Below are 15262 nucleotides of genomic sequence, written 5' to 3' on the forward strand. Positions count from 1 at the left end.
TAGCTGGTGAGTTTCTGTACTTGCTACCTGCAATACCATAATCCTGGCAGATGCGCAAAGAGATACTTCTGAAGTAAAAAGCAAACAAAGTTTCAAGACTGTTCTGTGTGTCACAGATGTTGCTCTTTTTGCTTTTAAGAAAACTCACAAACCGTACAACTGTGGTCAACACGTCCTTTCAGAATCGGAATGTTATTTCAGAGCGGAGCATCATGGAGAGGAGAGGCAGAATTGCTCTCAGAGCTCCTGTCCCCTCCAGGACAGCACGCTGTCCCTGTCACTGTGACCTTTGGGAAGGCACAGTGCACGCCTGCGACTCTGCTGGGCCTCCACAGTCACTGATGGGGCACTTTTTTCCAGACAATGTGGTTTAATTCCTAATAAAAAATTTCCTGGTTTACTTTGTGTCTGTTTTGCAATTGTTTCAGATCATTCCTACCAACAGGCTTACCAGCAAAGCAACCCAAGTGTTAATTCAAGGGGCATTTCTAAGACCCGCAGGTGTTCTCCTCCAGCTGCTTTCCTTTCTCAGCAGCTTTAAGCTCCAATCACTCTTCCCTGCCTCTCCCTATGGCTGTTCATTGCAGAAAATCAGCTCCGCAGAGCATTGCTCTGGGAGACTCAGCTACTTCCACAGCAGCCGTGGATGAAAGCTCTGGCTGCAGCTCAGAGGTTGGCATGATGACCTCCACCCATGTGCGTGCCTGCAGCTCAGGCATCACACCTGGCAGCACACACAGCAGCCTTCTTGGGTGAGCTCTCCTCCTCCCTTCAAACAGGCCTTCACGAGATTTCATTTTTTTCCTAACATAAAAAAAGCTTTCAAAACTTTTAAATGATTAAATAAAGTACAATTTTTGTTTTGGTCACACTTGCTGGCTCCTTTAGGGAATTTCTGTTGCAAGATTCATGGTTGCAATCCCTTCCCTTCACCTTTTGCACAAGGAAATGCTTGCCCCGTGCCATTCGCTTTGCTCACTTGTCAAGAGGAGATGTGGATAACTGGCAAGCACATCTTTCCATTCTCCTGCCTAATCCTCAGCCACATCTTTCTCCAGGTCTGAAGTGACTGCCATGCTAAAATCAACAAACCAGTCAGACAAGAAGAAGGCAGTGGTGCTCAAGACATCATTTGACACGAGAAACATCTACAGAAAGTAGAGTAGGCTGATCTGCTACAGTTGCCCAAACGTTTAGACAATCAAAACTTCACCGCTTAAGACTCTAACCCGAACATACACAGCTCTCTACATCAAAGCTGCATTTAGTCCTACTGGAACTGAGAGAATCACTTATGAGTATGAAAGGAAGCACATGCATAACTTTAGGGCCACAACCATAAGCCCTGTGAGGCAGAGCTATCTGTGACACCACGAGTACAACAGCGGTCCTGTCACATTCCATACTTATTATTCACAAACAACAGGCATCATCCCCACAGCAGGAAAGAAAAAGAAGGGAATCACCGCACTTGCCAAGAAACACCGCAGTTGGCCCTAATGCTGCAAGTCAAACCGCGCTGCACACAAGCAACAGCCTGAGGCTGCTCATGCAAGAGAAGCAGCACTCACCCACATCGGCAGCCGGACACTTGCGGATGGTGAAGATCTGTCCCAGGTCTTCCTCTTCTTCAGGGAGACCCTTCTGCAGACGCTGCAGCTTGCGGAGGCTCTCACTCCGCTGGTGCTTCATGGAGCGCACGTGCTGGATGAGGTTCAGCTTGGCCTTGGTGGAGTAGTTACAGAGGACACAGTGGTAATAGCAGCTTTCACCCTCAACCCCGCTCTCGTGATGCTGAAGGTGCTGTGAAGAACAAAGCAGAGAGATGTGAATTCTGTGCACCATCTCCATTCTCTTCACTGCAAACTGCTAAAAGAGCCACATGGGAATTAGGTAAGAATCCACTTTTTCAGAAAGAAACACAACGACCAGGACTGTTCACTCTCAAGATACCACATGCTCTTCAGATTAAAAAGTGAGGAAAACATAGCACGATGAAATGAAAAAGATGGGTAGGATCAACTTCAGTGAAAGAAAATACCAGATCCAACATTAAGAACTATTTACAACACAAACATAACTAACTCCTTCACATTTAAAGCTGGGGGGCACCCAATTTCACGTCAAACAGATACACCCTCATGAGAACACCGTCCCCCCAGCACACCGTGCTCTGCTCAGGTGCCACCCCAGGGCCCTGGAAGCAGTGCTGGCAGAGGGGCAGCACGCCGCTGGCTGTCAGCAGCAGGGCTGGCAAAGGAGAACACCTGTCAGCCCCTGATGCTGTGCTGTCACACAATGCAGCCAATCTGAAAGTATACTTTGATTGCTTGGCAAAAATCCATCAATTGCTTAGCAGAGACGTCCGCACTGGGACCGTACTAGAGGAGGGAATGCCTATTCCACGTTGCAGACCCCGGGGAGGCAGCAATTGTCTCTTACAACCATAGAGGAGCTCCCTGCCTGCAGGCATGCCGGTGTGCAGCGCGGCCTCCCTCACTCGGTTGGGGCAGCGGCCATCCCCAGAGATTCTGTAATATTCCCCGCTCCTGCAGCAAGGGCTCGTCACAAGCATAGGAAAAACAGCTACCGAAGGCACGGGAGGCTCTGGCTGAAGGCTGCTTGGTGCTTCCAGCACAGACCTACGTTACAGCTAAGCGGCAATCCACGCCAGCTCTGACCGTCCAGCCCCAAGAGCCCATGTTTGGCTTCTGTGTCACCTCATGGAACCTTTCCTCACCACATGCCCATAAGCTGGTCAACCTGGATATGATCAATCAAAATTTTTTTTGTCAATCAAAAATATTGTCTACGTGCAGCCAGGACCTTCTGGTAAAAATTCTGACTGGCATTATCTCAGTTACAGCTCAGATAAGATTAAAGACATATTACCCAGCTCTGTGTGCTTAGCTAACACGGAGGAAGGAGAGCCCTCTGAGTCTAGGAATGATTAAAAATAGGATAGGAGCTGATGCTGAGGCTTCTTATTGGGAGTGCAAGAGAAGAGAATAAATGTATTCTAGATCTGGCTAATTAGACTAGCCTCTTTTGGGATCACGATGTATTTAATTAAATTCACTGTAATATTTGAAGAATCCACCAGGGCACTAATCCCACTGGTGCCCTCAGAAGATTTTTTTGCTGTTTTCCCTCATAAGAACTTATTCCTCCCCTTATTCCTATTGTTTGCATGCATTACCCTCTTCCTGAGCCAGAAAAAGAGCAACGGCTTAAGACATGAAAAACGAAGGTTAGTGAAGCAGCCACCAAAGCCGTGCACAGCCCTGCTCAACCAGCCCCGCTCTGCTCTGCTTCCATCCCATTTCTGCAGTAAAACCTCCTCCTGCCCTCCTGCACTGAGCTGAAGGAGGAAGCTGAGGCAGAAATGCATCAGGGACACAACCTGTCCTACAAACACCTCATTTGGGGCCAGCAGGTGTCAAAGAGCTCAGAAATGGATCTTCGGCAAGATGGCACAGAAATCCCAAGTAAGCAATCACAGAACCATCTGGTCATGGGTTCAAGGACGCATCAAGGATGTGGCTCTGTGGGAACCAGGAGCGCAGCCTGAACTGCCAAAATCCCTGCAGTGTGAAGATGCCCCAACCACCACCACCACCACCTTGTGATATCTTCCTCTGTGGTTCGCATCTGTCTTGCAGCAGAGGCCAGAATGAGACAAGGCACAAAAGGAAGGAGCTGAGTTACTGGAAATGATGGGACACCAGATGTTAAGTGCAGTTACTGCCCATCATAACGTGAATCTTTCTCATCTATTCGTATCACAGAAAACACTGAAAATATTAAACTAGAACTCTGTAAGAAGACAAATCAACTTGAAAATCAAAGAAATACATCGTTCCTAGGAAAACCAACTGACTTCTGTCAGAGAACATTGATTTCTGCAAGTCTGAGCAGGGTGTTCACCTCCCTCCCTTTCAACGATAGGAAACTTCCAACATCTGGTTCTTCATGCATGGCATGCAAAATATTGATCAGCTTTAGTCAAAGCTCCACTTTAAATCAGAGACAGACAGAGGAACGCTCTGATGGAAACCATACGACTCACAAGTAACGTTTCCCCAGGGGACAGGAGCTGTTTCTGTACGTACACAAACCACTGCACACCACCATACAGCTCATAACACCTTTCCCTGCACACAGATCACACCAAACCTGGCCCATCTTCCATATGAGGAACGCTTGTTCTCTCACGGCAAAGGATGTTGTTCAAATATCCCATCAATCTCACCGGCCATCACAGCTTCCCCCTGAGCTTTACCACAGATCTTGCTCTCTGGAGTACCCACTCCCCACCAGTTATGGAAAGAAAGATCGGTAATTTCCTGCCAACATCAACTACCTCCTCGGACACACTGCTGTGAAGGCCTGCGTGCAGTGAGAGCCAGGACGATCCCTGCCTGGCAGAGCTGCATCGCACAGCCTAAGCTGAGCTCCCAGCACACGGTGGGAATGCTGGCACCCAGCAGCGCCCAGAACATCTCATTCTGTTTCTCACCTGGGTAGCAGTATTTGGGTTAATTCCATGGCAGAGCCACTCACCAGCTGCCATGCCTATGCCAGCCAGGATGGCTCCAGCCCTGCCCCAAAAAAGCACCAGGTCAGTGTTTCAGACCAGGTAAGGAAATACCATAGAACCACTCCACCCTTGTTACGTTCTGCGTTTAGCTTGAAAGAATCAGCACAATTAGGAGGATCTGAGTGTAGAAACAGTTTGAATTGGCAGCAGAGAAAGGCAGCGTGCCCACGGGCCAACACAGCCATCCCTGCAGGGCTCCGCAGGGCACACAGCCCCCAGCAGTGCTCCTCACACAGGGGAGCATGCGGTGGGATGGCACAGACAGGGATCAGAGCACGGCCACGAGCTGGGCACCGAGCAGTGCTGTGTGGGACTGCCGCGCCTCCCCTGACCCAGCCTGGCTGGGAGATGGTTTCTGCTAATAAGTAACAGCACAGTACACCATATGACTGTGGAAATGTAACTTTTAAACAAACTAAGGAATGACGTTATACCCATTTTTCTCTCTCTCCACCCCCATCCCACACGTCTCCAAACTGTTTATTTTATCATCCGTCTTTTCCCCATCCAGCACTGCCGCACCCACCATATTTTTCAATAATCGTGGAACTTAATTAAACAGCTGTATTAATCTGTCTGGCTGCAGGCAGTGCTGCTCATCCCCATGCCATGTATGTGGCCTAATTTTTCAGAGATTAGACTGTTTTAATAAAAACAGAGAATTCATGCGGCCACCGCAACACCAGCGATACACTCTCTGCCCAGCAACTTCACTGGTGTTTTGGTAGGCAATGTTTAACATTTCATGCAATCTCTAAAAACTTTCATATTTTAAACAGAAATCAAACCTCGGTCTGCTCGAGACCTCTTGGTGTTAGGTTCCATACAGCACGAGCTCAATCCCCGCAGTAATGTCGCTTGTTACAGTGCTCTGTTGGTGGAAGGGATGAAAGGTGTTTCCCAAAATCTATTTGCTATGTTCAGTGGGTCAGACATATATCTGAACTGCACCCCTAGTTCACTGAGGATGTGCAATAACCACTTTGAACCATCTTATGCTTGAAAGGAGCACCACCCTGACCTCCTCCTGTGCACAGCGCAGTCCCTGGCCAGCACGGCCCTGCTGACCCACAGCAGCCTCGAGGCATACAGACTCATGGCAGCACAGCAGGGATGGCGCCCAGCATCAAACCACATCTGGTTCTCTGAAAGCCAATGCCAGAACACAGCCATGCCCAGGAGGAGCTGCTGGAGGCACATCAGCACATCCTCAGAAGAGGAGGATGCCAAGGGGCAGACTTCCTCAGTGTGAAGACAGACACAGGTAATTAGCAGGGCTCGGAATGAAGTGCCTCATGCCAGCAAGAGCTGTGCCCAGGATGACATGGTCCCAGAGAGCTGGAGGTGAGGCTGCAAGTTCTCATGGAGAGGAACCAGACCCGCAGCAGACCTCAGCAGTGTCTGCTGCCTCCCCACGCCTCCAATCTGCCACATGAGATAAATCACGCATTCCTAGAAGAGAGGAATTTGAATATTTAATGAAAGTCAGGTGGAAGCAGCTGCCTGATCCTGATCCGTTCCAAGTACTCCGTAAAAGTCAGGGCTACCCATCCATCTTGCTCTCCTTTCACACCTGTGGGCCTGGTTGGAATTTCCTGCAGCCGCTGGGAGGACGCGCGGGTGCTGGAAGGGCTGCAGTACCGCAACCGCCCCAGCCCAGATGTTGTGAAAGGAGGAGAAAATCGATTGTCCATACGGCAGGTTCAAAAGACGAACTTCTGCTCCTCTGTATTCCAATGTCCTGCAGTTGTTTACTGCTTCTGAAGAAGTAATGTTACAAAACCTTTGGCTCCTTGCAGCCTCCTCAGCTCCTTACGTAACAGCCCCCCCCAGCAGCCTGCCGATGGCCACATGCCTCTGCACTGCAGCTGAGGCAACCTGGATGGCCTCACAGCGAGCATCGCCACCCACCACAAAGGCTCCTTGGTATCATCCAAGCCCCTATAAACACCACTACCAGATGAAAACAAGGAGATTCTGCGCAACAAATCTGGATGTTGATTTGATTTTTGGTTTCTTTCTTTGTTTTTCTTCTCAGAAGGCTGGAAATGCAGAACTCTCTCCTGCCAAAGAAGCTGACATACTTGACGCAAGGCCCTGAATCACACAGCAAGGCTCTAGGGGCACTGCTATGAGCCCCGGGTAAGAGCCAGTCCCTACACTCCACCCTCTGAATACGTATTTTCACATTCAGAAACATCAAGCCCCTTTCCTCGCAGAGGATCCCAGCAGCAGTGCGCAGGGCAGCTCAGCAGAGACCTGGCACACTTAGGGCAAAGTCAGACGTATTGTGCAAGGCAGAACAACTGTCAGTATCCCCCAGAGACAGCTGAGCACCCCCGAAGGACAGGAGCTACGCCCTGGGTCTGGGCAGGGACACAGGCACGAGGCTGGCACCAGCTACCTCACAACACTGTGGGGTTCCCCCAGCAGCCCCAAGGCCAGCCAGCAGCACCCTGCGTTTGCTCCGCCAGCCCTTGAAGCCTCATTAAAAGCCAAATATTGCTCAGCCTAAAGATGGAGAGCTCAGCATGGATTTTACTGAACGTTAAATCAACCAGCAAGCGTAGCCAGCAAACTCTGTGGCACTTTAACTTTAAATAATGCAATAATTATTGAATTTCCTTTTTATAACCGAAGTGCTGGAATGTAAACAATGGGGCTGTAATTGCAGGAAGGGGGGATCAATAGAGGCAATCGTTTTCAGCCATGTTAATTGTAAATACAATTGCTCCAAGATGTCAGCCTCGTTCTTCTCGCTCCCAGAATCATCCTAACGGATGACAGAGTCCAACTTCCCCATTACAGCTGTTCGTTCCTTTAAGAGGTTCTCAATCAGGTCTGATCAATCTGTCAAGATAATGCATGGAGTAAGTAAGACTCTTCCAAACACAAGCTCCCAATCAATAGGCCGGACTTGCTTAATGAGGAGGGGCTAAAGCCCAGAGGGAGGCACAGCCCCCGCTTCGCTCTGCTCCGGCAGCCAACTTCTGCACAGGGCCCTGCTGAGCCCACCAGCTCTTAACAAGGACATTGTTAATGCGGGCTGTGATGAGCAGGTCTCCTCATATTCACAGTCCCCCAGGGTCGGTAGACAAAAAATGACACAGATTAGCAGAAAACAAGCGCCAGAAAAGGTTGAAAGTAAGCTCTCTGCCACACACACACACCTTTTTAATTGTGCAACAGACTTGAAAGCGCTAATTAATCATTCCTTCGCAGATCCCAGAAGATGAAAATCTGCGAAGGACCGGTGGAAGCCCAACAGCTTTGCTAAGAAATTCCCTGCACGCCTGAAGAACAGGTCTGCAGGTTGAGCTGTGCTCACAGCACTGCATGTCAGCCATAAAGCTGCTGGGAGGAGAGGAGACTGGAGGGCAGCGGGGTCACAAAGACGCCATTCTGCATCTGTGTTACTTTGTTCTGGTAGCACATGTATCCATCCCTGTACAGCTGGACAGCACACCACACACCCACTGGGCTCAAAAGGGAGAATAGAGAGCAGCCCATCGGCTGCTCACTGCCATGGAACTTCCTTTCCTCCGCTGTTGCACTGCTGGAGCAGCAACCACCACATCTCTCGGACAGCTGCAACTTTTGAGAATTTTCCAGACCCCTGAAATCTTCACAGCTCTCCCCAGGGAGGCACCAGCAAAAGCACTGCTATATGTGGAGATGAGCAGAGGAGTGCACGTATCGATCTCACTAATTATAGTGATAAAAAACAAAGCACAGCTGAGAGTACATTTCCTATCAGCTGTTCTGGAAAGTGCTGCCCTCAACCTGCGCTCCTGCTCTGGCCCAGCCCTGCTGCTCCCAGGGGGCTGCACAGGGATTTGCTGCTGCTCACTGCGTCCCTCTGACAAACAAGAACCCCAAAACCTTCCCATGAAGTCTACTCTGCTACAAATGAGGGAAATGACATCAGCTACACATCACTTGGCTCTTCCTGCATAGCAGTGCAGTGGTTTGGAGATAGTAGGATAGAAACAGCAACAAAATGTTCGGCGCGACAGAATCCTATCACTAAAGGCAGGCCAGTCTTCTCGTCAGAGCTTTTCTAACTCTGAGCTCTTGGACAGCCAAGAGCAGAGGAACTCCGGAAGCTGCTCCTCTCCAGGCCTCAGGAAAAGCAGCAGCAGAACAGCTGAACACGAAGACAAGGCGCTAACCAAACACAGCCTCAAAGATCCCACTACCAACAGCTTTTCTGTAACATACTTTGTATGCGTACTTTAAAATAATGACTTCAGGGCAAGTTGTTAAGCTGTGAACACACAGGTGAACTAGAGCAGCCTGTGAATATGGAAAAGCACTGAAAATGGCAAATTACATAATAAAAAGGGCTGGGAGGAAATTGAATAGTCAGCAGGATAAAAATCTGTTGCCCACATTGCAATTACGTGGCTGCTGAGCGAATGAAGAAGGCTTTCCTTAACACAGAACAAGTGGGACAATCCACACAGGTGATGCATTACTTCCTCCTGCAGCACCAGGCCCGGCCACGCGTTACCCTCAGCGGGATGGCAGAGGAGGTCCTGCAGCACAGCAAACACAGCACTGGGCTGGGAGAGCTGCCACAGAGACGGAACTACTGAATGAATCCCCTTCTGTGTGTGCGGAGACTGCTTTGAGATAAGAAATAAACTAATGCCTGTGAAAATGCCATTTTACACCTTTTGGAAGTGAAGCCATCACTTAAATTGAAATAACATTAATTGAATGTGGAACTTACGCTTTAACTTCACTTGGCACTTCAGATTTCTCTCTAAGCCAAAAACCACATCACTCCTGCATCAGCTCTTGCTCTGATGCTGCTTGCTCCAGTTGTGTACCTGATTTTTCAACGAAAACTCTGAAGTCAATACATTTTCATAATTCATTACTTCTTTACTTTGAGGTATAATTAGTTATTAAAAGGAATTCCAGAACAAATCAGAGCCCACACGTTATTCTTAAGAACAAGCTGCAGCTTACACGTCCCCTTTCAGTCCCAGCCCCTCCTGCAGCAGGTGCACTCTTCTTCCTCCTTACTTTCTGCACTCAATACTCCTTTAGTAGCAGGAACACTCCTCGCTCCCCCGCAGGGCTCAGACCCCACCTTCACCACGGATAGCACAGCTCCAGGTATTCCTCCCTCAGGGCTGCGATCCACCACCTCAACTCCTCTGACAACTCCATACAGTTCTGCCATCTCAGCTGTGTTTCTCTGAAGGAAGAGGCCACAGAGCATTCAGTGCCCTGCACCGCTGCCCACAGCCGAGGCACAGCGCGCCAGGCAGCTGTGAGGGACTCGTGCCGAGGACAAAGCCATGCTGACAACTTGCTCCCTTCACTGAGCAGCCGGGCATCAGCATGCAGGAGGGTGGAGGTGGGACAGTCCCCAGGCAGTCCTCCACGGCCCTTTCAAGTTGTGGTTCAGCTCCTGTTGCCCACAGTGCATCACGACCACCGTGTGCTCACACTGCTGCAGGGCTGCCCCACAGGGAAGGCGATGCTGGCAGCATGCAGTGCTCCTGTGGACCTAAACACAGCAAAGGGACCATTGTAATAATGCTCCAAAAACCATGTGGGAAATTGAACCAGCCACAGAAAACCACACTAACTTAACGTTATTTAATAAAATACTACAGACATAGATCAGCTCCCCTCGCCCTGTATTTATTGTTTCATTTATCTCTAGAGAAGTTAGAAGCGTTATGATAGACTGAAGATTTCCTTGTTTTCATATAGTTTCTTTATAACTTCCTACAGCAACATACCACACTGAATCCCAACAGATAACCATACAATAACAACAACAACACACTAGACAATTTTTTAATCCTCTCCATAAATCAAAGAATATCAATACCAAAGATGGGTGACACGAGCTCCCTTAACACAGGCCAGCCAGGATGCACGTAGGAACAGACCAAGCTCACCCTTTACTGCCAGCGCTCCCAGAGAAACACTTCCCACTTTTTTCCAACTAACCGGAGCTCTAAGTGCAACCCGGGCCGGCGAACGCCCATCCTTCTGCCTCGTCACAGCATCCCCAGCACAGCAACACATAAGCCTGGGACACAGAGCCATCAGCCCTTCCCAAACACCATCTGCTCAAAGTCGTGAGGATCATTACCACCTCCTGCTTAATTCTCTCCTCCAGCATCCCACACAGCGTACACCTCCTTTCTCAGCGCCCCAGTCACAATGGCCACACAGATCAGCTCAGGACAGTCCTGGACAACGCACTGCCTGCACTCTGGGGCACACTGGAAGTTAGTATGGTGAAAGGAAAGCTGGTGGCAATGCAGGTGTGTAACTGCGATGGTGTAAAGGCACGTGCCCAAAGGAAAGCGCACCAAATGAGTCCAACAAAATGGAAGCAGGAAGAGGAAACGTATTGTAATTCCAAGAGATTGGAGCTGGGCCTTGGATGGGAAGTGAAAACTGGTAGGGAGAGATTAAAAATAAAAAAATCAGTGAAGACACCCCAGTAGAGCAGCCCTTCTTCTGAGGTACAGCCTGCATGGCTGGGCACCAAGCTGGGCATCTAAAATCACAGCCTTTGATGCAGATCCAGCGCTTCTGTATATCCAACACAAGGATAGGAGCATCATTTGATTTCAGACAAGCACTGTGAAGGTAAGTTCATTAAGTGGCTGTGAAACACACAAACAGAACACAGAACACCACAGAAATGCCCATGAGAAAATAAATAATTCTTCATTCAGCGAAAGCTTTGGATTGTATTAGACAAAGCCTGGGGCAATGCAATGAAAGACGAAGATAAAAAGAAATGGAATAATTACTCATTCACAGAATAAGGCAAGAATCCTACTGGAAAAATATGTATGGAAGTACTTATAATTAAGAACTAGCATAATGCCTGCACACAAAGGAAGGGCTGAACTAAGGCAACCTGATGTATGATACATTCTATGTTAAAGATGGTTGTGAGAACTTCCATGAACTGAATGGACACTAAATGTGCCTTAAGAATTGTGTAAATAAATTGAGGCAATTGCTCCATACCCCACACCACCAAGCAATCACTCTGCAAGGAAGGCCCCCAGGGGCTGCTGGCGCCCAGCCTCCCAGCTGCAGCCTCTCCCACATTTAACTGGAAGAGCTCTTCAGCCTTGAACAGGCAATGGTTCCTGACACACATTCTCAGGCCCAGATTCCACAGAAAGGACATGTCAGTGGCCCACAATTCACAGCAGCAGATCTGCTTAGCTTGTGTTATACACACATCCCCAAAGCAGCCTGGATCTATGCATGGGTTGATTTTGCCATATCAGGCTGTCAGCCTGTAGGATTGCCAAGAACAGAGGTAATTTCTTTCCATAACCCACAGATGCTGGTACAGTAAGTGCAAATGTGGCCTCAGACATCCTGGGAAGCTGGGGCTGGCCCAGCCTCACTTCCTTGCTGCAGACTTTTTCAAGCCCCTCAGTGGAAAACATCAGCAAAGATTGTCTGGTTTTTGATCCCTCCATCTGACACCCATGCAAGACATCATCCTTAATAGAACGGCAGAAACTAAATTTGTACAGCAAGGGCAGTGAGGCTCTGGAACAGGTTCCCTAGTATTGAGATTGACACCTCATCCCTGAAGACTTTCGAGGCGAGGCTGGATCAGACCCTGGGCAACCTGAGGTGGCTGTGGTGTCCCTGTTCATAGCACACGAGTTGGAATAGATGGCCTTCAGAGGTCCCTTCCAACTCCAAGGATTCTAAGTGACCTGCACTTCACTATCAGAAAAATCACAGTGAGTGTGATTGTACAGAGCTTGAGAGCTGCCTGTGGATGCTGATGGACTCAGCTGCACTGCCAGCACAACCCTCTGAGCACCACGCAAATGGGAAACTGCACCTGAAATAGAAGAGACAGCCTGAAATACTTCCTGCCCCCCCCTTCCTGTCACCCTCCATTGAGAATCACTTTGAGGCCAAGGAGAGCACAGAAAAAAAAAAAAAAAAAGAAATCTCTATGCTAGAGCATATTTACAGTTGAGCTGTAAGCTTCCTGAGTTTGTATACAGTGCTTTCTTTCAGTGCAACAATAACGCTGATTCGTGTATTAAAGTCCTATGTGTATCTAAAGATTAATTCAATTGTCATATACTTCTACAGGGGGACCTAGAGGAGACCAGAATTGCTCTATTAGTTCCCAACTATTCCCTACAGGAGAGACTACACGGAAAAAAAAGGAAAATACAGATTTCGTGGAAGGCCACTGAAGAATAACAACCATGATGACAAATGCCTCTGCTGTTTGGTGCCTCTTTGAGAGCATCCACACCCACTTGGATTTGCTGTATACAGGTAAAGAAGCTCCTGGGGAAAGCCTGGTGCACTATTTACTGGTTTTAACAATTCTGGATCTGCAATCCACAATGTCAAGTCTCTGCAGACATACACGGGGTAAATGACAAATACTGTGAAGCAGCATTAAGAGTACTTGCTGACTACTGCAATTCAGAAATAAAATGGAAGCAGCAAAACCTTTTGGGGAACAGTGCCCACTCACTGCATAGAAGTGTAAAGAGATGGTAGATGTCTAAATTCTTTTTATTAAATTGCAAGTGTAACTGCATCTTCTTTAGTGACCTTAAGATTCTCATTTCTGGTAGCACGTGTGACGAGCTTTTTTGCAAAAACACATGCTCAGAGCTGGTGCCTGTTACTGAAGAGGATTTCTTGTCCTAATAATTCACTTGCCCAGCCCAAAGACAGACATTTTAACAGGTCCTCCTGGGCAATACAGTGAATATACCAGAAAATCCAGGTAAGTCAAAAACAAACAATAAAAATAGTTTCGTGAGAACGTATGCCAACAATAAAAGCAGGTGTGCTCCTCTGGGGGACCGCAGGAAACATGCGCAGCAGACAGCCTGTAACCTGGACCTCGTAACCTGAAATACACCATCTGCAAGACTCCAAAATCTCTGTTCTCCCTCCACCTATGTCAAATACACACTCAAGAACTAGCTCCGACACCCCTGTCTCCCCAAAATGACTTCCAGCAGTACACAAGCATCATCATCAGCTCAACTGCTAAGAATCCAGCTGGTGGATTCTTAGTGGTCAAGGGCCAAAACCACTCGGAGTGCTGACTCTCTTCGTGCCTCCTCTGGCACCGCTCTCTGGTTGCTTAACACGCAGCACAAGAGGCATACCTGCAGCCACCCATGGAAGTAAAGTGACCCCAGCGGTGGGCACTGAGAAGCCAACTGCCCTCGCAGGGCTAGGGAGGCCCTGGTCCAGGGCTGGCAGCATGCAGTAGAGCCCAGCTCCAGCAAAGGGGCTGCCTGTGCCCACAGTGCCCCCCAGCCCCAGGGCAGCTGCTGCCGCGCGTGCCCCGAGCAGAGCACGGCTGTGGAGCCGCAGAGCCAGCACCCAGCTGTGAGACAAACGCTGCGCTCCTTCCCCACCAAAAAGCCCGAGGCCTCCTGCATGTACGCTAACCACAAGCCTTTGAGAGGCTCGTGTATTTACAAACCAAGGCATGTTGAAATCAAAGGGGATACCAGATGACATAATTCACATTAAAATGTCAACGGGCTGACAATTTATAGAGCCGATCCACCAAAGGTGGGGGAACTAAGACGCGGTAATTGTTTAATTCCCGCTTAAACCAGCAGCAGCTCTACCTTCAAAGGCTGCGAGGCGCTGGCCCCAGTCATGATGCCAGCAGCTGGTGCCTGGCCAGGCATCGGGGAACAGCGTTAACTACTGATAGGCACTCCTGCAGCAGGGCACCAGGCTGGATGTGGCCCTGAGAAACACTGCCCACAGCACAGCAAGCATCTGCCTCTGTGGCAAGGACAACCTGCTGTCAAGGGCAGAGACTGGTGTGACAGCAGCTGGCAGCGCCTGGCCACGCTGCCCCTACCCAGCACGCAGCACAGGGCAGCCCTGACCTGGCCCGTGCTACGGCACATGCAGTGCTCCAGTCACATTGCTGCAAGGCAATCATTGACTTTCTAACCCACGTAGATCTCACAGCTTTGCCTCATCCCATTGTGAGATGCAGCACCTGAGCCATCCTGTGTGGCTCAGCCCATCCTACAGGGCTGCTGGTGACACGGCTGGCAGCCTGCAACGGCATGGAAGGAAGGCACGAGAGAAATATGCACTTGTGGGAAGAATGTTACCTGAACAAACCACAGCCAATAAATTTTCTATAAATGCTGGCTAATGCTGTCCCTTTGAGAGCAATGGGAAGGGACTGCGCGGGCTCCAGAGCCCTCTGCACAGACTTGCTGTCTGTACATAAACAGTAACACCTCATTCTCTCTTCTACCTCATTAACTGAAACGCATTAAAACAAGTGTGCACTGGGAGCAGAAAATGAGACTGTTAAACCAAGCTGATATAATCCTCATCAGCTGTGGGAAATGAGAACACATCCATTACACTGAATCAAGTACGCCAACTGTGATTTACCGATAATGTTAAGACCCCGAGAAAGATGCTCTTTCCCTGGACTGCACCTTTGCTGCTTCTTTCACACACACCGTTCTATCGGGCATCTTTGGGACCACATCACCTGTGGTACCCAAAGCAGTGTCAGCGTGTTCTGATTCCACGCTTTGAGAGCAATGCTGTGGGCCTTTGACCCACACCGCAGACAGCTCTGCATGGCTTCTGTTCCCAGAAGAGATTTTCACT

At 49.1% G+C, this 15262-nt stretch overlaps 1 protein-coding gene across 4 annotated transcripts in view; it reads right to left on the bottom strand.

Annotated features, from left to right (window-relative positions):
- ZFHX3 (zinc finger homeobox 3) overlaps positions 1-15262 on the bottom strand; it is a 508991-nt gene that overhangs the window by 63593 nt on the left and 430136 nt on the right. For all 4 annotated transcript variants that reach the window (XM_052686500.1, XM_052686501.1, XM_052686502.1 and 1 more), the window contains one exon: positions 1572-1803. In XM_052686500.1, the coding sequence (XP_052542460.1) occupies positions 1572-1803 (232 nt within the window). The remainder of the gene's footprint in view (positions 1-1571; positions 1804-15262) is intronic.

This window comes from Tympanuchus pallidicinctus, unplaced genomic scaffold (assembly GCF_026119805.1).
Source record: "Tympanuchus pallidicinctus isolate F22 unplaced genomic scaffold, pur_lepc_1.0 scaffold22, whole genome shotgun sequence".
In the NCBI taxonomy this organism is placed as follows: Eukaryota; Metazoa; Chordata; class Aves; order Galliformes; family Phasianidae; genus Tympanuchus; species Tympanuchus pallidicinctus.